Source organism: Mustela putorius, unplaced genomic scaffold (assembly GCF_011764305.1).
Source record: "Mustela putorius furo isolate JIRA1106 unplaced genomic scaffold, ASM1176430v1.1 tig00000460_pilon_pilon_pilon, whole genome shotgun sequence".
Lineage (NCBI taxonomy): Eukaryota > Metazoa > Chordata > Mammalia > Carnivora > Mustelidae > Mustela > Mustela putorius.
In genome coordinates this window covers 20,834,742-20,856,461 of record NW_025421389.1, presented here as the reverse complement: position 1 = coordinate 20,856,461, position 21,720 = coordinate 20,834,742, and the positions used below count along the sequence as shown (strand labels likewise).

At 44.8% G+C, this 21,720-nt stretch overlaps 1 protein-coding gene across 2 annotated transcripts; it reads right to left on the bottom strand.

Moving 5' to 3' along the window:
- Window positions 1-461: 461 nt before the first annotated feature.
- IFT46 (intraflagellar transport 46) lies at window positions 462-19,975 on the bottom strand. Of its 2 annotated transcripts, XM_045080473.1 has the most exons (12): window positions 19,778-19,975; window positions 19,003-19,099; window positions 15,900-15,979; window positions 10,541-10,668; window positions 7,132-7,206; window positions 6,892-6,985; window positions 5,886-6,014; window positions 3,967-4,088; window positions 3,567-3,633; window positions 1,753-1,813; window positions 1,405-1,490; window positions 462-931 (listed from the first exon to the last, which is right to left on the bottom strand). In XM_045080473.1, exons 3-12 carry the CDS (start codon window positions 15,942-15,944, stop codon window positions 836-838), a joined length of 903 nt encoding a protein of 300 aa, XP_044936408.1. In that variant the 5' UTR covers window positions 15,945-15,979; window positions 19,003-19,099; window positions 19,778-19,975; the 3' UTR covers window positions 462-835. The 2 variants fall into 2 exon arrangements, with proteins under 2 accessions (XP_044936408.1, XP_044936409.1); XM_045080474.1 differs by lacking the exons at window positions 15,900-15,979; window positions 19,003-19,099; window positions 19,778-19,975 and having other exon boundaries at window positions 7,132-7,225; window positions 10,541-10,670.
- Between the last annotated feature and the right edge of the window lie 1,745 nt (window positions 19,976-21,720).

Below are 21,720 nucleotides of genomic sequence, written 5' to 3'. Positions count from 1 at the left end.
TCTCTCTCTCTCTGCCCCTCCCCACCCTCTAAAAGAGAAAAGAAAAGGAAGGGAAGGGAGAAGGAAGGGAAGGGAAGAGAAGGGAATGGAAGGGAGAGGAGAAGGGAGGGAGGGAGTGAAGAAGGAAGGAAGGATGAACTAGCATGATTTCTGACTTCCTGACTGGAGCATGGCTGGTGTAGCCTCCAAATTATTTCCTGAATCGCCCCGTCTCTACTTCCACCACTACTTCCTCCCTCATCCGGGGCACAATCACCCGGATGGTGCACCAGCTCAGGTCTGGAGCTCGACAGTCAGGGAAACTTGTAAGGCCGCAGCAGTAACTGGTGAGAGACCCCAGGAAAATCAGTTCCGGGAGAACTTGATTCACTTAATGCCATTATTGGGCCCGATCCTTATCTCGGCTTGCATAAGAATCAGTCTGTCTTGTCTCTTTCATACTATAGAACAGCACAACAACCTGAAAGATAGAGCATTTTATTTGTGAAATATTTGTCAATAACATTAAGAATGGAAGAAAATAATTCTGTCGCTGTCTCAAAAAGAACATCTTTGAAGCTTTCCTCCCAACCTGAGCACCCAGAATCCCAGACATTCCAGTCCTATTCTTCTAACTCAAGTCCCCACAGTGGTGTAGATGCGTATTCCCATGGGAAGAAAGCCGGAAACAGGCAGAAGCCATTTAAAGAAGCCGCACAGTACGTTCTGGCAGAGGGGGCAGCAGACTTCAGTATCAGGCTGTGGTGCAGGCACGGTTGCCACGAGGGTGATGACTGTCCCTCCTCAGCCAGGGCAGCAGTGCCAGCTCAGCCTTGGAGCAGAGACCCAGCGTGTCTCAGCTGAAGGTTAATGTCTCTGCATCTCCAGCTTGGGAAGCGGAGTTGGATGGAGGAGTGTACGCTTTCTTGCCTTCAGCGAGAGCTTTAAAATGCTGTGAGGAGACAGGAGAGGGTACCTGGAGTATTTGGCATGCTAGCGGCTATATTTGAGCAACAACTAACCTCTTGACAACCCGTTCAGCTCCAGTATTTTCCCACTTCAACTTTGAGAACAATTCCTTGGTGTTGTCTTTGAAAAACAGCTAGGAATTTGCCCCATCTCCTTCAGAGATGAACCCCTTTTTTCCTTCTGCCCTGCATCCATTCATTAAGCCCTGTGGTTCTCCCACAGGAGGGAGTGTCCCTGCGGGACCCTCACAGGCCTGGTCACTCCAAAGGCCCACAGCTCTTATGCTTCCCTGCCTGTGCAAGTCCCACCCTTCCTGCTTGCTGTTCTTTGAATGACGGGGAAGGGTGAGTTACCAGAAACGTCCTTCCTTGTCCAAGGACAAATCCCAGCGGGCTGGGAAGAGTGGAGACTGGAGTGCTCCTCATTACAGCAGAAAACACTCTATGCTCATCTTACCTGTGAGTTCTTGAATTCTGAGTAGAGGGAGAAGAGCAAGTGCAGGGACTGAATCCGACTCTTGTAGACAGGAATGTCTAGGATGGCTGAAATCAAGAGCTTGCGTGAGCAGAACCAAACACAACTGGGCATTAATGTTTAGGAAAGCCATGCCCCTCCCAGATGGGATGCGTCACTGTGACTCTGGGGGCATAAGCCCAAATACACCTTCAGGGCTACCAAACAGCAAACTGGCTTGGAGTGTGGGGTGTAACTCAAGATACTATCTTCCCAGAGCAAATGAGCTTTTTCAAAAGCCCACGATGTATTAGTCCAGAGACGCGGACAAGAAGGGACGGAAGAGCTTACCACAGATCATGTCGATGTACTCTGCCAGGCTGCAGTCAATCTCTGCCGTGGGCAGGCTCACCTAGAAGGCAACATGGGGCGGACCAGAGTCCGAAGGCTGAAGTTTCAGTGGGGCCAGCATCTCTGTCTTTCTCTCTCTCTTTTTTGTTTTTTTTCCAAAGATTTTATTTATTTGTGAGAGAGAGTGAGAGAGAGAGAGAGAGCGAGCTCACACACAAGCAGGGGGAGCAGCAGGCAGAGGGAGAAGCAGACTTCCTGCTGAGTAGGAAGCCCAATGAGGGGCTCCATCCCAGGATCCTGGGATCATGACCTGAGCACAAGGCAGATACTTAACTGATGAGCAACCCAAGGGTCCCTTTCTCTTTCTCTCTGAAGGAAGAGAGCTCCTAGCATAAGGTGTGTCATGGGCTGAATTGGGTTTCCCCCAAATTCATATATTGAAGTTTGAGTGCCTAGTACCTCAGAATATGACTATATTAGAGACATACAGTCTTAGAAGAGATAGTTTTTTTAGAAGATTTTATTTATTTACCTATTTGTTAGAGAGAGTGAGCGAGCACAAGTAGGGGGAGCAGCAGGCAGAGGGAGAAGCAGGCTCCCTGGTGAGCAGGGAGTCGGATGAGGGACTCGATCCCAGGTTCCCAGGATCATTACCTCAGCCGAAGGCAAATGCTTAAACCACTGAGCCACCCAGGCGTCCCATCAGTTTCTTTTGCTTGATATTGAAGAACTCTTTGCTTGGACGGTAATCACTTCATATGTATATATATATTTAAATAATTTTTTTTAGTCTATCACTCTTTTGTTTGCTTAACAGTAACTACTGGTACTTAGAACTCTATTTTTGAATCTAAATTGTCACATTTTTCCCACTATGACTTTTAACTTTCTTTCTAAAAAAATTTTTTTTCTTTATTTACTTGAGAGAGCAAGCAAGAGAGAGAGGAAGAGAGAGAGCGAGCAAATGAGAAGGGGGACGGGCAGAGGAAAAGGGAGAAGCAGGTTTCCCGCTAAGCAGGGAGCCTAATGCAGGACTCAATCCCAGGACCCTGGGATCATGACCTGAGCTGAAGGTAGATGCTTAACTGACTGAGCCACCCAGCCACTCTGACTTTTAATATTCTTAAAAGCAAGAGAAATATGACACAAAATAGGATGATTAGATTTAGACAGCACACAAAATAGGCAGGTTGGTCTGGGCTGTTAGAAATCAGGACAGTGATTACGTTGGGAGGCGGAAGCATGAATGAGTGATGTTCTGTGTTTTGATCTGATGAGTTCGTTACACAAAGCTGTTCGGCTGCTGAAAATTAACGTGTGTGTGTCTCTGAGTGTGAATTATATTACAATTAAAAAGCAAATGATAATAAAAATGCAGGAAAAGGGGCACCTGACTGGCTTAGTCAGTAGAGTATGCAACTCTTGATCTCAGGGTTGTAAGTTTGAGCCCCACGTTGGGTATAGAGATTATTTAAAAATAAAATCTAAAAAAAAGAAAAACTTAAAGGGCACCTGGGTGGCTCAGTTGGTTAAGTGTTGGACTCTTCATTTTAGCTCAGGTCGTGGTCTCAGGGTCATGGGATCGAGCCCCGCATCAGGCTTCGCACTCAGTGGGGAATCTGCTTCTTTCCCTCTCCCTCTGCCCCTTCTCACGCTTTTGTGCTGGTGTTCACACACACACTCTCTCAAGTAAATATAAATAAATAAGTAAGTAAATAAATACTTAAAGTTGGCCAATTAAAAAAACTTAAAAATAATACAGGGCCTTCAAGTAAATGACACACTTTTTTTTAGCTCCTGCTCCCTCCACTTACCTTGCCCAAAAGCTCTTCAAACTCTGGGGACCATTCCTGCATCAGCGTGTCAATATCAGGCATGGGCCTACATGGATAGAGGTAAGTATGAGCAAGAAACGTGGACCAATGACATCAGCAACCTCTGGGTCAGGAGATTGTGGGATGAAGGGAGGTGGTCAGTCTGAGAACACAGACTGGGCTGACGTATCCAGGGTCTGGGGGTCTGGAAAAATGGCTAAGGAATACCAGATAAATCACAATCTTAATGTCTGCAATTTCAGCCAGTAGCTGTCAAGATTGACAGGACCTCAGGTTAACCCAGTATGTGCTCTGCCTGTGGGCCTTCGTCTCAGAAGCAATGTGTCTGCGGGTGGTGAAGGTTTCCAGGGGTTACTGTGGGGAGGGTAGTACTTATTACCTGGTATAGTGCACGGTCGCAGGGGGCTTAGAACGGTGTAACTCCGAGATGCTCTCAATCCATGTGTCAATGGCTTTGGGATTCTTCTCTGCATCTTCTAGGCTCTTTACTTTCATATGTTGCTATAAAAATAAGGGGAAACCCTGGCTGATGGGATTAAAGTAACTCTCTTATTTTTTTTTTTTTTTTAGATCTTATTTGTCAGAGAGAGAGAGAGAGAGAGAGCGCACACAACCAGGGAAGCGGCAGGCAGAGGCGGAGGAAGAAGTAGGCTCCCCAGGCATCCCAGTAGCTCTCTTATTTTAACGGGATGGCTCATCATTGCTGCTGTGTCATATACAGCAGGTAGCTGATGAACGGGGAAGCGGGACGGCAGCCAATGGAGATGAGAGGAAACTCTGCTGAATTTTCTGGAGCCATGCAAAGGGGGCAGCTCAACAGGATAGGACTGACCACACTGAGATGGTATTTCACACCACTAGGATGGCTGGAATAAACAAGACAGGCAGTGACAAATGTTGGTGAAACTGCCACTCTCGTTCGTTGCTGGTGGGATTGTAAAATGGTTCAGCTGCTTTGGAAAACAGTGTGGCGGTTCCTCAAAGTGTTAAGCAGTTAGCAGGCAGCCCAGCAATCCCTCTCCTACACACATACCCAAGAGAAATAACAATATATGCCCAAGCAAAAACTTGTATGTACACACAAGCTCACAGCAGCGTGGTAGTAAAAGTGGGAACAATTAGAGAACGGATAGCCACATTGTGATATGTCCACACAATGGAATATGAGTGAGCCATAAAGTAAGGAGTGAAATATGATTTTACTTATATGGGGAAATCTTAAAAAAAATTGAATAAACAAAAAGCAGAATCAGACCTACAAATACAGGGAACGAACTGATGTTTGCCGAGGGTAGGGAGTAGAAGGGATAGGCAAAACAGGTGAAGGGGAGTAAGAGATACAGGCCTCCAGTTATGGAGTGAGTCACAGGAGTAGAAGGCACGGCCTAAGGGCTACAGCCGGTAGTACTGTAATAGCGCTGTGTGGTGGCAGCCGGTAGCTATGCTTGTGGTGAGCACAGCGCAGGGTACAAACTTGTCCAGTCACTGTGTTGTACACCTGGAACCACCGTAACACTGTATGTCAGCTGTACTCAAATAGAAAAAGGAAGGAACTGAAGTACTTAGCAGGGTCTAGGAGGAGTGGGGAATGAGGAGCGACTACTAATGAGATTTCTTTCTGGAATAATGAAAATGTTCTTAAGTTAGACAGCAGTGATAATTTTTTTTTTTAAAGATTTTATTTATTTATTTGTCAGAGAGAGAGAGAGCAAGAGCGAGCACAGGCAGAGTGGCAGGCAGAGTCAGAGGGAGAAGCAGGCTCCCTGCGGAGCAAGGAGCCCGATTTGGGACTCGATCCCAGGACGCTGGGATCATGACCTGAGCCGAAGGCAGCTGCTTAACCAACTGAGTCACCCAGGCGTCCCAGACAGCAGTGATAATTTGTACAGCTCTGTGAACACACTAAAAATTACTGAATTGTACAATCTAGAAGGGCAAACTTCATTATAAGTAAATTATATCTCAGTGAACAGTTTTTAAAAAAAATAGGGTTGGCCACGGGACGCCTGGGTGGCTCAGTTGGTTAAGCAGCTGCCTACAGCTCAGGTCATGATCCCAGGGTCCTGGGATCGAGTCCCCCATCGGGCTCCTTGCTCAGCAGGGAGCCTGCTTCTCCCTCTGCCTCTGCCTGCCTCTTTGTCTGCCTGTGCTTGCTTGCTCTCTCTCCCTCTGTCTCTGACAAATAAATAAAATCTTAAAAAAAAATATATATATATATGGTTGGCCTGAAACCACAGCCATCCCTTTTGATGGGCAGTAAGTCAAGTGCACAGATACCAGCCTGGGCCATTATCTTACTGTGACGTTGTGCTGTTTGGAATTCTCAGTTAACCAGAGCGAGAGCACTGTGGGGTCTGACTGCTTTGTAGAAGGCTCGTCCAATACCAACAGGCCAAGGTTGTCAGGCTTTCCATCAGGACGTGGGACCTAGTTAAGAGAAAGGAAGAGACAGAAAAAAATGGGAGGGGGCACATAAAAAGGTCAGACCTGTTGTTTCCAATAAGTCAAAGAGGAAGACCTCTTCCCACTCATCGTTAATTACTGGTATTAAAAGGCATGCTTGGGGCGCCTGGGTGGCTCAGTGGGTTAAGCTGCTGCCTTCGGCTCAGGTCATGATCTCAGGGTCCTGGGATCAAGTCCCGCATCGGGCTCTCTGCTCAGCAGGGAGCCTGCTTCCCTCTCTCTCTCTCTGCCTGCCTCTCCATCTACTTGTGATTTCTCTCTGTCAAATAAATAAATAAAATCGTAAAAAAAAAAAAAAAGCAGTTAAAAAAAAAAAAAAGGCATGCTTGTCTGTCAGGCAGTACTAAAGCACTATCTACAAAAAAAACACATGATCTGGGGCGCCTGGGTGGCTCAGTGGGTTAAAGCCTCTGCCTTCGGCTCAGGTCGTGATCCCAGGGTCCTGGGATCGAGCCCCACATCAGGCTCTCTGCTCAGCAGGGAGTCTGCTTCCTCCTCTCCCTCTGCCTGCTTCTCTGCCTGCTTCTGATCTCTGTCTGTCAAATAAATAAATAAAATCTTAAACAAAACAAAACAAAAAGACACATGATCTACAGTGCCTTAAATGTAAAGCTACTAATTAGGAGGTAAATGAATGACAAGTTTTTAATATATAATGATTCAATCAAGTATTACCTAAATAGCAATGAGTAGAATTAGGAGAACCAGATTGAGAACTCCAATGAAACGAAGAACACATATAAAGGTAACCAATGCTAGCCAAGGGAATTAGTTGGACTGTTAACAGTAATAGGCCAGAAGAAACACCTAAGAGGTCATTTTTAGGATGTGCCAACTGTACCTTTAAGAATGCGTCAATATCTCCAACAGCAGGGATAAAATCAGGAATGAAAGGTTTCAGTTTGTGGTCCAGGTCAATCAACTGAGGTGTGTACCTAAGGAGACATCGCCAAGGGAAGGTAGAGAAAGTCAGAGAAGTGGACTTTACTGCTCAGGCTGAAAAAATCTAGGAAGAATGGGCTTGTTACAGACCAGTGGTAGGAAAGGGGTGGGGGTCACAGGAGGAAGGCCTCGTGCTCACCTGCTGATATACTGGAAGAGTTCCTTAATCTCCGCGGAGACTGGCAAATGCTCATAATCTGCAGGATCATAGGCCCTGGAGAAAGGAAAGTGCGCTGCAAGGAGGCCAGAGAAGGGCAGATGGAGCAGATGTGGCCGAGCCCAGGTTCAGGATCAGTCAGTGCGGCCCCCGCTGCCCAACTTTGACCACAGACCCTGTGACTCTGAACCTGCTTTGGGGCCCACCGACATCTGCCTTTCCTGTGTGGTTGGTAAGGCAACTTTAAAGTTTTTTTTTTTTTTTTTTAAATTTGACAGAGAGAGAGAGAGAGTGCGCGAGAGAAGGAATACAAGTAGGAGGAGTGGGAGAGGGAGAAACAGGGTTCCAGGGAGCAGGGAGCCCAATGTGGGGCTCCATTCCAGGGCCCTGAGATCATGACCTGAGCTGAAGACAGAGGCTCAACCCACTGAGCCACCCAGGCGCCCTTAGGCACCCCAAGATTTTAATTTCTGACATGAAAATAGTTTGCCTCAAGAGAAATAAGAATTTTTACAAAGATTTTTTAACAGCGGTATTTATAAAAGTAAAAAATTAGAAACAACATATCCAATACTTAAAAGATGGTTAGGTAGGGGCGCCTGAGTGGCTCAGTGGGTTAAGCCCCTGCCTTCGGCTCGGGTCATGATCTCAGGGTCCTGGGATCGAGTCCCGCATCGGGCTCTCTGCTCAGCAGGGAGCCTGCTTCCTCCTCTCTCTCTCTCTGCCTGCCTCTCTGCCTACTTGTGATCTCTCTCTGTCAAATAAATTAAAAAAAAAAAAAAAAAGATGGTTAGGTATATTAAGTTGAATACTGTATAGTTATTATTATTTTTAACTTTTAAGTAAGCTCTACACCCAACATGAGGCTTGAACTCACAACCCAGAGGTTAAGAGTCACACACTACTGATGAGCCAGCCAGGAGTCCCAGTTACTGTATGCTTATTAAAGAGTACTTATATTGATACAGGAAATGTATGCAGTAAAAAAAAACAGTAGAACACATTAATTATAACAATTATTATTTTTTAAGATTTTATTTATTTGACAGAGGAAGAGAGGGAATATAAGCAGGGGGAGTGGGAGAAGGAGAAGCAGGCCTCCCATTGAGCAGAGAGCTCAATGCGGACTCCATCCCAGGACGCTGGGATCATGACCTGAGCCGAAAGCAGACGCTTGACTGGGCCACCCAAGCGCCCTAATTATAATTAAGTGAAGTGTAATGAACATTGGCTAAGTACATAAGTGACTTGAAAGTTATTTAAAAAGTCCTTCTGGGGAGAGTAGCTTAAAAAATTAAATATATTATTGATATGAAGTTTCCATTTCCCCAGATTATAATTTATGAAAGCAGGATATGATCATGAAGTAAATTGGGAAGCATGAAAAGTCAGTCTGGAATTAAACCTTTGTCTCATTAACTAGTGTCTACCTGCAGGTGAATAATCCACAGGGAACTTATCTTTATTAAACTATGTCATAAGTGATATGTACAGATGATATAAAGTAAAAGGAACAAATGTATATAGTGAAAAATCATGGCTCACTTCCACACTTGTCCCCTTGTCACCAAGTTCCTCCCCCAAAGTAATCACTATTATTAGTCTCTAATGTTTCCTAAAGATAGTCTCTGTAATATCTGTCTTATACACATGGTAGCACAGCATAAACATTCTTTATATCTTTCTATTTTTGTTTTTATTTTATGTATTCTTTTATTATTATTATTATTTATTTATTTGACAGGCAGAGATCACAAGTAGGCAGAGAGGCAGGCAGAGACAGAGGAGGAAGCAGGCCCCCCGCTCAGCAGAGAGCCCAGGACCCTGGGATCACGACCTGAGCTGAAGATGCTCAACCATCTGAGCCATTCGGGTGCCCCTCTTTATACCCTTTTACAATTTAACAATCTCTCTTGGATATTGTGCTTTACAGTGCAGAGAGTGCGGTCTTTTATTTTTTAATGGCCATTTTTAAATGGAATCCTACTCAAAGGCTACACCAACGTCACTTTGTTTAACCAGTAATGGTATTTGAAATGAATGGGCTTTAGAATCCAATCTGATTAAAACTTCTAGGGGTGGGGCACCTGGGTGGCTCAGTGGGTTAAGCCTCTGCTTTCGGCTCAGGTCATGATCCCAGGGTCCTAGGATCGAGTCCCGCATTGGGCTCTCTGCTCGGCTCAGGTCATGATCCCAGGGTCCTAGGATCGAGTCCTGCATTGGGCTCTCTGCTCGGCAGGGAGCCTGCTTCCTCCTCTCTCTCTGCCTGCCTCTCTGCCTCTCTGTACCACTCTCTGTCAAATAAATAAATAAAAATCTTAAAAATAAAAAATAAAAAACAACTAGGGGTGGGTCATGATTCATCTAGCACAAGGGCTGGACAGGGTAAGGAGATTTTTTCAAAGATTTTATTTATTTATTTATTTGACAGAGTGACAATGAGAGAGGGAACACAAGCAGGGGGAGTGGGCAACAGAAAAGCAGGCCTCCTGCTGAGCAGGGAGCCCGATGTGGGACTCGAACTCAGGACCCTGGGATCATGAACTGAGCTGAAGGCAGATGCCCAATGACTGAGCGCCCTAAGGAGATATTTTTAAAAGATTTATTTATTTATTTATTTATTTATTAGCGAGATAGTGAGAGAGAGCATGAGCAGGGAGGAGAGGGAGAAGTAGGGAGCCTGACTCGGGGCTCAGTCCCAGGGTCCTGGGATCATGACCTAGGCCAAAGGCTGATGCTTAACTGACTGAGCCACCCAGGCATCCCGGAGATTTTTTTTTTTAAGATTTTATTTTATTTATTTGAGAGAAAGAGAGAACGTGAGTGGGGGTGGGAAGGCTCTCAGTCCCAGGACCCCAGGATTATGACCTAAGATGAAGGCAGATGCTTAACTGACTGAGCCACCAAGGCACCTGGGTAAGATTTTTTTTTTACCAAAGCATCACCAGGGACATCTGCCTCCATGTGGGGTACCAGAAGCACTTACTCTCCACTCTCTCAAAAGGTGCTGAGCCTAAGCAGAAATGCTTCTGTGCATGTGTGTTTTCCTTGCTAAACAGAATTGCTTGGATATGTATATAAATTTTATTTTCCCTTTCCCAAAATAAGAGCTCCCTGAAGGCAGGGACCACCTTTTAGATTTATTCAGCAAATCCTCATGAACCCCCCGAGCCCACAAATATTTCAGATAATACAAGTGACATGACAGAACTCAGTGAGGCAGTGTAGCCAGGAAAGAAGGAAAATTCATTCTGTTGGTTTCTGAGACATGTGAAAATCCTAAGTAAGGGAGATCAAAAGAGATGCTAGAATTTTACTCCCAACTCATCTCCTCCCAGGCCAGTGTCTTCCTCCCTGGCTTGGGGGTCCTCAGCCAGGGGGCTTTCCTCACCCTTCCAGAGGGGCCCCGTGCTCTTCGTCATCGTCATCTTCATCAGAATCCGTCTCAGATGAGTCATCATCATCATCATCATTTTCACTGAAGGCCCGCTGAGGTGTCAGCTGCGAGGTCTTCTTCTCCTGAGATGGGGCAGGGCAGGCATGGAAGGTGCCACATGAAGAGAAGCTTAGTGTACCTATGCCCGTCCCCCCCACCCTCCCCGCAGCTACTCCCACAGCTACCCTCCCATCTGGCACCACTTTCTGGTGAAAGAGAAACGTGCTCCCCAGAAAGGCTGCAAGCACTTTCGTCTACTCCTGCTTAGCTACAAACTGGGTCCTCACTTTATTTTTTTCTTTCTTTCTTTCTTTTTTAAGATTTAATTTATTTACTTGTCAGAGAAAGAGCACAAGCAGGGAGACAGGCAGAGGGAGAGGGAGAAGCAGATTCCTCCACTGAGCAGGGAGCCCGATGTGGGACTTGATCCCAGGACTCTGGGATCATGACCTCAGGCGAAGGCTCGGGTAGCTTAACCAATTGAGCACCCCCTCCACCCTGGCATTCCGGTCCTCACTTTCTTAACCAACTGAGCCACCCAGGCGTCCCCCGGTCCTCACTTTCTATAACCATATTCTATTTTTCTCCTTGAGGCTTTGTTATAAATTTTATCCAATAATTTTATCCAATAATTGTCCATTCTGTCTATTACTTAGGAGTAACTTGTCCAGTCAGCTTCAACTCTAAAAGTTAGGGGATTTTGCAGTAGAGGAAGGCACCTGGGATGAGTTATTTGGAAGGAGATAGGGGAACATGAAGTTGGAAGACAACTTCACACTCACAAGGATCACAGGAAATCTAGCATTTAATTTGCAAGACGGCCCAGGGTTAGCTGCTTATAACTCTCAGAATAAGATGCATAACGAGCCCTGTGCCTGAATTCTGACCAGCAGTTCCAGGACCTGGGAGTCTTCTACTCCATTCAGTATACTTCTCTTCGGTGGGGAGCCGCCCTGGCCGTATTTCCCTTCCCTGCCCCATCAGTTAAATGCAGTGACTACATGTTCTATTTCAAGATAAGAGACTCTTCCATTCTTGGCATTACTTCCTACTTTCCTGACCTTTCTGGGTCTCTAAGTACCATCCTATCCTCTCAAGTGTATGAGAAGTCTGGTTTGGGGACTTGCAGGGGCTTTTGGGACGGGGTCCATGTCTTTGCCTCTGTGGCCTGGAGCTTGTGGCATGCCCTTACTTAGGACCTGAAGAATAGCCAACTGGCCCCCTTTGTAAGTAGTTTTGTTTTTTTCAATATAAGTAGGTTTTGAGGGGCCGCTGGGTGGCTCAGTTGATAGGGCATGGACTTTTGGTCTTGGGGTTGTGAGTTCAATCCCCTCTTTGGGTGTAGGGTTTACCTAAAAATAAATAAGTAAACAAAAGATTAAAAAAATAAAAGTAGGTTTTGAAAGCTTGATTTCCATATACCATATGACTTATACTGACGTTAGCAGACGTTTGGTTCTAGTTTTAAAAATTATTTAATGTTTCGGGGCGCCTGGGTGGCTCAGTGGGTTAAAGCCTCTGCCTTCGGCTCGGGTCATGATCCCAGGGTCCTGGGATCGAGCCCCACATCGGGCTCTCTGCTCGGCGGGGAGCCTGCTTCCTCCTCTCTCTCTGCCTGCCTCTCTGCCTACTTGTGATCTCTGTCTGTCAAATAAATAAATAAAATATTTAAAAAAAAATTATTTAATGTTTCAAAAATGTGACATATTACAGGACATCAGAAATGCTTTTGGTCACATGTTCTTCTAAGCATAACACAGATTTATTATACATGGATAAAAATATATTTTAACTAATCTGTAATATGTGTGTGACAAAAAGTTACACAATTTATTTGGTGACTATGACTTACTGGTATACCTTGATAAGAATCTCTTAATGTGTTCCTTTTTTTTTCCCTAAAGAGGAAGAGTGGGGAGGAGCATGGGGAGAGGAAGAGAAAGAATCTTAAGCAGACTCCATGCCCAGTGCTGGACCCAGAGCAGGGCGGGTGGCGGTGGCCGGGGTTCCGATCTCACACCCTGAGATTATGACCTGAGCCAAAATCAAGAGTCTGATGCTTAACCAACTAAGCCACCCAGGTGCCCCAAATTGCTCTTTCTCAATTCAAAATCTTGGGGCGCCTGGGTGGCTCAGTGGATTAAGCCACTGCTTTCGGCTCAGGTCATGATCTCAGGGTCCTGAGATTGAGTCCCGGGTCGGGCTCTCTGCTCAGCAGGGAGCCTGCTTCCCTCTCTCTCTCTGCCTGCCTCTCTGCCTACTTGTGATCTCTCTCTGTCAGATAAATAAATAAAATCTTAAAAAAAAAAAATCTGCCAAAGCTATCCTTGTTTGGCAAAGGGAGCTTTTTAAGAATACTGATGGTATGGGGCACCTGGGTGGCTCAGTGGGTTAAGCCGCTGCCTTCGGCTCAGGTCATGATCTCAGGGTCCTGGGATCGAGTCCCGCATCGGGCTCTCTGCTCAGCAGGGAGCCTGCTTCCTTCTCTCTCTCTCTCTCTGCCTGCCTCTCAGTGTACTTGTAATTTCTCTCTGTCAAATAAATAAATAAAATCTTTAAAGAATACTGATGGTCGTCCCATATGGGGCTCCCAGCTCCATGGGGAGTCTGCTTCTCCCTCTGACCTCCCCTCTCATGCTATCTCTCTCTAATAAATAAGTAAAATCTTAAAAAAAAAAAAAGAATACTATGGTCAATTTAAAGGTCATTCAAAAATATATCCTTTCTGCTGATTCTGGTTGCAGACTGAATTAGAAAGATAAATGAGTCTTGAATATTGGCCACAGCACGATGCAGACTAGATAAATTTAGAGTGAATATGCAAAATTAGGTCAATTTAGGAAAACTCATTTTTTTTTTTTTTGTCTGCTTCTTCAAAACTGTGCTTTGCAAAACCTCTGATCTAAAGGCTTTATATGCCATAGACTAATGCCTAAAAAATTACTTTGTGGGTAAGGTGTTAAAACAGCTCACTAGTTACAAAGTGGGAATACTTTATTTACTAAAAGAAAAAGATTTTATTTATTTATTTGAGAGACAGAGAGAACAAGAGAGCACGAGCGGGGAGGAGAGGGAGAAGCAGGCTCCCCATTGAGCAGGGAGCCCAATGTGGGGCTCAAAACTAGGACCCGGGATCATGACCAGAGCTAAAGGCAGATGGTTAACTGAATGAGCCACCCAGGTGCCCCTACTTACTTCTTAAAAAAGATTTATTTATTTATTTGAGAGAGAGTACACATGCATATGCATGACTGGGGGGTGGGCAGAGAGTTGGAGAGAAGCAGATTCTGCTGATCAAGGAGCTGGAGGCCAGCCTCTAACTCACAAACCAGAGATCATGACCTGAGCCAAAATCAAGAGTCCAACACGGAAATGACTGAACTACCCAGGTGTCTCTACTATTCTTTTTTTAAGATTTTATTTATTTATTTGACAAACAGAGATCACAAGTAGGCAGAGCAGCTGGCACAGAGAGATGGGAAAACAGGCTCCCTGCTGAGCAGAGAGTCCGATGTGGGGCTCGATCCCAGGACCCCGAGGATCATGACCTGAGCCGAAGGCAGAGGCTTAACCCAATGAGCCACCCAGGCACCCCGTCTCTACTATTTTTAAAAATACTTTATTTATTATATTTTTTAGTAATCTCTACACACCCAACGTGAGGCTCGAACTCAGGACATTGAGATCAGGAGTCACATGCTTTTCCCACTGAGCCAGGCAGGCACTCCAAAGTGGGACTACTTTAAAATATGACCCTTTAGGCTTTTTATGCTATCAGTCTACATTACTACAGCTTTTTGCACTACTTCAAATATCCTTCTTCACTTGTTTGCAAAGCTCCTGTTGTTGAAGGACAATTAAAATGTAACCATTGGGGGCGCCTGGGTGGCTCAGTGGTTTGGGCTGCTGCCTTCGGCTCAGGTCATGATCTCAGGGTCCTGGGATCGAGCCCCGCATCGGGCTCTCTGCTCCGCAGGAAGCCTGCTTCCCTCTCTCTCTCTCTCTCTCTGCCTGCCTCTCTGCCTACTTGTGATCTCTGTCTGTCAAATAAATAAATAAAATCTTTAAAAAAAAAAAATGTAACCATTGGGGGCGCCTGGGTGTCTCGGTTAAGCCTCCGACTCTTGACTTCGACTCAGGTCATGATCTCAGGTTTATGATCTCAAGGTCATGAGATACAGCCCTGTGTAGGGCTCCCTGCTGAGCAGGGAGTCTGCTTCTCTCCTTCTCCCTTTCCCTCTGACCCCCCTCTCGCAAATAAATAAATCTTTTTTTTTTTTTGAAGATGCTATTTACTTATTTATTTATATCTTTTTAAAAAGATTTTATTTATTTATTTGACAGAGATCACAAGCAGGCAGAGAGAGAGGAGGAAGCAGGCTCCCTGCTGAGCAGAGAGCCCTATGCCGGGCTTGATCCCAGGACCCTGGGATCATGACCTGAGCCGAAGGCAGAGGCTTTAACCCACTGAGCCACCCAGGTGCCCCAAAGATGCTATTTATTGATTTGACAGAGAGAGAGAGAGAGAGCACAAGCAGGGGGAGCAGCAGGCAGAGGGAGAAAAAGGAGCCCGATGGGGAGCTTGATCCCAGGACCCTGGGACGATGACCTGGGCCAAAGGCAGACTGAGCCACCCAAGTTCCCCCTCAAATAAATAAATTAAAAAAAAAAAGTAATCCCCAGGTTATGTGCTAAGACCGAACTCAGTGGCAGTTAAGCAGAGCATGTGCACAGCTTCAAGGGCCTGCCTAGAGCTGTAGACATCTTTCCATCTTTCGTTCAGTAATCCTCCAGGTTCACAGAACAACAATGAAGCAACAACTTCAAAATTAAAGTCTCTTTCACAAAATATTGGCAGTATCCCAAATGCTGACAATGACCAGATGCTAGACCAATAATTCCAAACTTGCTTTACCATAAGACTTACTTGGAGTGCTTGCTAAAAATACAAATTCTCAGGCTTTTACCTTCAAGATTCTGATTCAGTAGTTCCAAGTGGGAACTACTGGAGAATGTATTGTTAAAGATAAGTATCCTACTTGATTGTTATGCCCAGTAAAGTTTGCAAAACACTGGCCTGTATTATATGAAATTCCTCACCGAAAACTCAGCTGTAAGAGTAGGCTTTACTCCTGAAGGAATCACAAGCTTAAGACTCTTTGCTCCTGATTTTCCTATGCGAGCTCAAAGGTACCCAACCCTGCCCCTGGACATGAGGATACAAGAAATGTTTACTACTGAACGACTGTCATCTCAAACTCACTACCAACAGCTCAAAGCAAGAAAGTGTGAGAAGCTGTGGCTTGTACTATACCTTGTTGTTTTCCTCTTCATACTCATCACTGCTATTGTCAGCCATAGTCTTGTTAGGAAGATCGGTGGAATGAAGAAATCCTAAGAAGACAAGTTTTCCCATTAGATTATTAAGATGATTTTTAAAAGATAAATATTTTTAAGTTTATAATATTTTATGTTCTTTTTTATGGAACAGTGTCTATTAAGAACATCTAGTTAAAGGAAAGGAGACTGAATTCTAGCCATGGTTCTGTCAACTCAATTCAGGATACATTTACTAAGTATTACTGTGCATAAGGCATTAGATTAGACATTATACTAGTCGATTATCTGCCATTACATAAATCATATAAAATCTTCCCTTAGTTTACACATTGGTAAAATGAGGTTAGTAATTAATAAAATGACAAGAGGGCTAGACTGATGGTCAGAAGACTGGGATTAAAGAATAACTCTAGGGGTGCCTAGGTGGCTGAGTCGGTGATGCGATTGCCTTCAGCTCGGGTCGTGATCTCAGGGTCCTAGGATCAAGCCCCACATCGCGCTCCCTGCTCAGCGGGGAGCCTGCTTCTCCCTCTTCCACTCTGCCTGCTTGCACTCTCCCTGTCTGTCAAATAAATAAATAAAATCTTAAAAAAAAGAACAATTCTCTGACATGTACAAAATGACTTAACCTGAGTCTCAGTGTTCCCACATCTGAAGAGAGGCAGTAATATTTATCACTCAGAACTGCTATGAGGATCAAACGACAAAACTCAAGTGAAAAGAACTGACCCAACAAATGGCAAATAATAGTCACAGGTATACATCTGAATCCATATGATAAGAGGAATAAAAATATTCTGAACAATTAAAATTATAATCAGATGGGGGTGCCTGGGTGGCTCAGTGGGTTAAAGCCTCTGCCTTCGGCTCAGGTCATGATCCCAGGGTCCTGGGATCGAGCCCCGCATCGGGCTCTCTGCTCAGCAGGGAGCCTGCTTCCTCCTCTCTCTGACTCCCTCTCTGCCTACTTGTAATCTCTGTCTGTCAAATAAATAAATAAAAATTAAAAAAAAAAGTATAATCAGATGTAAGATAGTAACCTGCAAGAAAACCATGTTCAATGATCACTTTTTTAAAAAGACTTATTTATTTATTTTAGGTGTGGGCAGAGGGAGAGGAAGAGACAGTCCCAAGTAGACTCCAAGCTGAGCGTGGAGCCCAACCTGGGGCTCGATCTCATGACCCCGAGATCATGACCTGAGCCAAAACCAAGAGTCAGACACTCAACCAATTGTGCCACCCAGGCGCCGCATGTCCAATGAATTCTAAATCAAATTAATGCAAATTAAACACCACTTTTCAGCCTACTACATTACCCAAACTGAAAACAAATGATAATGTCCATGGCTGGCAAGATTATATGCATGCTCAAATCAAAAACCTTGTCTGTGTGTGTGTGTGTGTGTGTGTGTGTGTGTGTATCTCCCCCAAAAGACTGAAAGCAGGAACTCAAATAGATTGTATGCCCATGTTCGTAGCAGCAGAGTCACAGTAGCCAGAAGGTGGAAAAACCCAAGTATCCATCAACAGACAAAGAGATAAATAAAATGTGGTTATACGTACAATGGAGTATTATTCGGCCACAAAAAGGAAGGAAACAAACACAGGCTACAGCATAGATGAACCATGAAAACATTATGCTAAGTGAGAGAAGCCAGGCAAAATAAGCCAGGCAAAAGGACAAATGTTGTATGATTCCACTTTTGTGGAGCACAGAGTGGATGAAGTCATAGACACCAAGGAGAACAGAGGCTACCAGGGCCTGCCAGGGACTGGGGAATGGGGAGTTATTGTTGAACGAGTACTTTCTGTTCAAGATGATGAAAAAGCTCTGGAAATAGACAGTAGAGATAGTTACACAACTATATGAACGCATCTAATGCCACTGCATTGTACACTGAGAAATAATTAAAATGGCAAGTTTTATGCTGGGTATACTTGCTGCAATAAACAAGCAACCCCAGGTGTCATCCTTGATTCCTAACTCAAGAGCCAAACCCAACCCATCAGCCATTTACAACCCAAATACATTTCTTGTATTTGCCTCCACTCTCTATTCTTACCTTCCTCACCATATCCAAGTCACTGTCACCTCAGCCCAGCCATTGCAACAGTGCTTCCAACTGCCTCCTGACTTTCATCATTGCACCTTTCAATCCAAGACGCACATACCAGGAACATGACCTCAAAAGCTCTTCTTGTTAGGCCTCCTGCCTACCTCTGCCTACCTCTTGTCTGCCTGCCTTTGATACCACTCCTTCCTACCATACGCTGATCTCTTTAAAGTCCTCAAACGAACCCAAGTTCTTTCTGGCCTGAGGTCCTTTTCACATTTCACTGCTGCTCCCTTTTCCTGGCCTACTCCTCAAAGTCCGTCTGGATCCTTCCTATCTTTCGGTCTCAAGTGTCACCTCCTCAGATCTTCCCTGACCATCCCATTAAAAGTAGATCCCCCGCCTCACCACTATTCATCATATCAAACCCTTTGCTTCCATCAGTGCACTTACCACATTTGTAATTATGTCTGTTTACTCATTTGTCATCGATGCTTGTCTCTTACAAATATCAGGAAGGCAAGGTCAAAGTCTCTTTTAATACTGTATACCTAGTGCCACACATAAAGCTGACACATGGTAGGTATTCAAGAAATGTCTGCTGAATAAATGACCATGTCAAGTCCTGTTAAAAGATTCTATTGAGATTTGCATTGGGATTGCAAAGGCAGGTTACTGAAGCATCTTCAAAACTAAGCAAGACAGTTTTGATACGTTCAAACTAACCAATCAACCAGCCAACCAACCATGAATCCATGGCAGATTGTGAGCAGAGCATATCATGAAGCAAATGGTAACAGGGAACACTGGTCAGGTTGGAGGAAAATCCTGAATCTGGGGGGCTGTGTTTTCTCCCCCCTTAACTAGTTAGAAAACACAAATAATGGCAAGCGTTTGCCAAACTGGACTCTGAAAGCCAACATTTGCTATTATAAAATGGGGACTTCTTTGAAACTATCACTATCTATCCTGTTCCTTGTTCTGAGAACGATTTCTCTTCTTTCCTCTTTATTCCTCTCTTACCTGTGTGTCTTGGGGTTGGAGTATGAATACTTGCAACCTCTTCAGAGTCGTTAATCTCTAGACGCTCATCATACGTCTGGTTTTCAACAATCTTGGTCTAAATGAAAGGAGACATGACTACATAGATCATATCACAGGATATGAGCTGATTCCTGACCAGCCTTGGTTCCTCCTCCTTACTCAAGTCACTGGTTTTACATGTAACCTTCACCCCCATTCAAACTATTCTGCTGCCACTCTTATTTAGCAACTGCCGGCAGGCTGGCTGAGGAAGGAGGGAATCGTGGAGGGAAACGACAGCTAACTTAGGCAGCAGCTCCCCAAAGCTGTAGATACACGCGCAAGGGCGGTACAGTATTCGTCTTAGAGGGCAGCTCTCTCCTTAGGTTCTGTCAGTTTTCCCAAGGATGCTGGGGTTTCTCGGGATTGGCGGTGGGGTGACAGGGGGCTGCAGAGGCTCTAGAAAGAGTTTGTCTCCGGAGTCACCTTGTTTACCAGAGGAGAGGGTGAACTCCACAGTCTCTCGGTCCCATCCATTAACTCCAAGAGCATCACCCCCATCTCCACCCTCTGTCTTGGGGGTCGGATCCCACTTAAGTTTCTTCGGGAGCGAAGGAAGCAGAATGTTTGCTGGTGGCGTGAGGGACGAGGAGAAGGAACGGTTGTCAAGGAGATGGGAAGAGATGGGGAGTGCTGGAGGGAAGGGGAGTCCCTTAAGATTCCTCTTGGGAGGGAGAAAGGCAGTGCTGTTTCCGCTAGGGAGAGTACGAATTACCTGTAGCCCCTCTGAATCCGTCTCCTCTATATGGGAAGAACCCCAGCCTAGGGCCGGGGTCTCACTCCAGTGTTAAGCCACTTGAGGGGCTTCGACGTGGAGCTACCCGCCTTGTTGTCAGTCGCTAGGCAAAACAAAAAGCAAGCAAGAAAGAAAAAATCGCGAGACTTGCTTTCAGTCTCGTGAGACTTCTCCACTCGCGCTTTGCGTCTCTTCCAGCGGCAAAGGGATCCGAGGAGGATCTGGCGGCGCTTGGATAAAGCCTCTCTGGGCAGTCTAGTCCCCTGTTTTTCTATGGTTTCAGGAAATGCGTTTGCAGCGGCATCTAGCGACCACGTCTTGGCGCAGCCGGCTGATGAAGCCCTCCGATTGGGAAATGCGGTGCACGTTTCTCCCCCAGGATAAGGGAGTTTTTCCTCAATCAGAATTTAGGTCGACTCGACTCTCGAGGGAGCAGTCCCACAGCTCTTCGTATGTCCCTTTACAGCATTTCTATTACATTACAGTACGCCCCTTTCACGCTGTCTCATTGTCTGGGACATGTCATACATGTTATACCAAGAAATTATTCGTTATTTGAGATTTAAATTTTAGTTTCCTATATTTTTATTTGCTGAGGAAGACAGAGCTTCTTTAGACAGGGTCTGTGTCTAATTTTTAAGTTCTTTGTAGCAGCAGTGCCTTGCATACGTTAGGCACTTCATGTTTGTTGGATGGGGGAATGAGGGAATAAGTGAATGAAGATGTAAGGAACAAATATTTCAAAACTAGAGGCATAGTTAATTTGGGGAGTCAGAGAGAGAGAGAAACAAAAACAAAGAAAGTATTGAAATTTGACCCTGAAAACCTGCCAGAGGAAAATGGGATGTCGCTTTAAAAAGGAAAATGAGAGACACCTCTTCTGAGATCTTTTCTGTTAAAAATGGAACTGTAAAACTTTCAAATGTTTGTGTCACCTATTATTGCTAATAATAATGCATACATCTTGTTGAGCACTTACTATGCAGGAGGACTTAGATGATATAATCTTATTTATTAATATATTATCTAACTTTACATCCTTATGGGATAGATGTTCCTGACAATTGACAGATTAGATAAGAGTTACCTGCCTGGAGTCACTCAGCTAGTAAGTGGGCAAAATGGAAGTCCAACACAGGTCTAATTCCCAAGTCTTGGCTTCTAACCATTATGACATATCACCTCTAAGGCTCTTGTCAGGAAGCACTTACAGGATGCTATTCTTATGCAGTGTAATTTAGCTAATGTCTTATTTCCAAAGAATCAGCATCAGTTGGTCTCAGCTGAGCTTCGGTGGTCCATATCGAAGGCCCCTGGAAGCTGCCACAATAAAACGGTAATTCCAGGCAAGATTTTTACTTTTTTAAATTAAGAATTTGTCTTTTTTTACAGTATTTTCTTTACAATATTTTTATTTTTAAAAATTTATTTATTAGAGAGAGGGAGCATGACAGATCAGCATAAGAGCAGGGAGGAGGTGTAGAGGAAGAAGCAGACTCCCTACTGATCAGGGGGCAGAATGTGGGACTCCCATCTCAGGACCCTAGGATCATGACCAGAGCTGAAGGCAGACACTTAACAGACTGAGCCACCCAGACGCCCTAGAAGATGTTTTTATAACAAAAATATAAAACACAGTTTGACATATATCCTCCCAGACATGCCAAGTTTTAAAATATATGAGCTTTCTATAATGCAGTGCTTAAGAGCACCGGTTCTGAAGTTGAATAGCCTTTGTTTGAATCCTGGCTTTGCTACTCTGTAACCCCTGACATCGGTGATAGAAGTTTTCCTCTTTCTGTTTTTGTTTTCATTTTGTTTTAAGTAGACTCTGCGCCTACTGTGGAGCCCAACTGGGGCTTGCACTCACCACCCTGGGTCAAGCCCTGAGCTGAGATCAAGAGTCGGATGCTTACCCAGCT

Coding starts and splice junctions, on each gene's coding strand:
- IFT46 (XM_045080473.1), bottom strand. CDS start 15,944: ATGGCTGACAATAGCAGTGATGAGTATGAAGAGGAAAACAACAAG. Junction 6,986..7,131: donor CTCTTCCAGTATATCAGCAG/GTGAGCACGAGG, acceptor ATGTCTCCTTAG/GTACACACCTCAGTTGATTG. Junction 4,089..5,885: donor CCAAACAGCACAACGTCACA/GTAAGATAATGG, acceptor TTATTTTTATAG/CAACATATGAAAGTAAAGAG.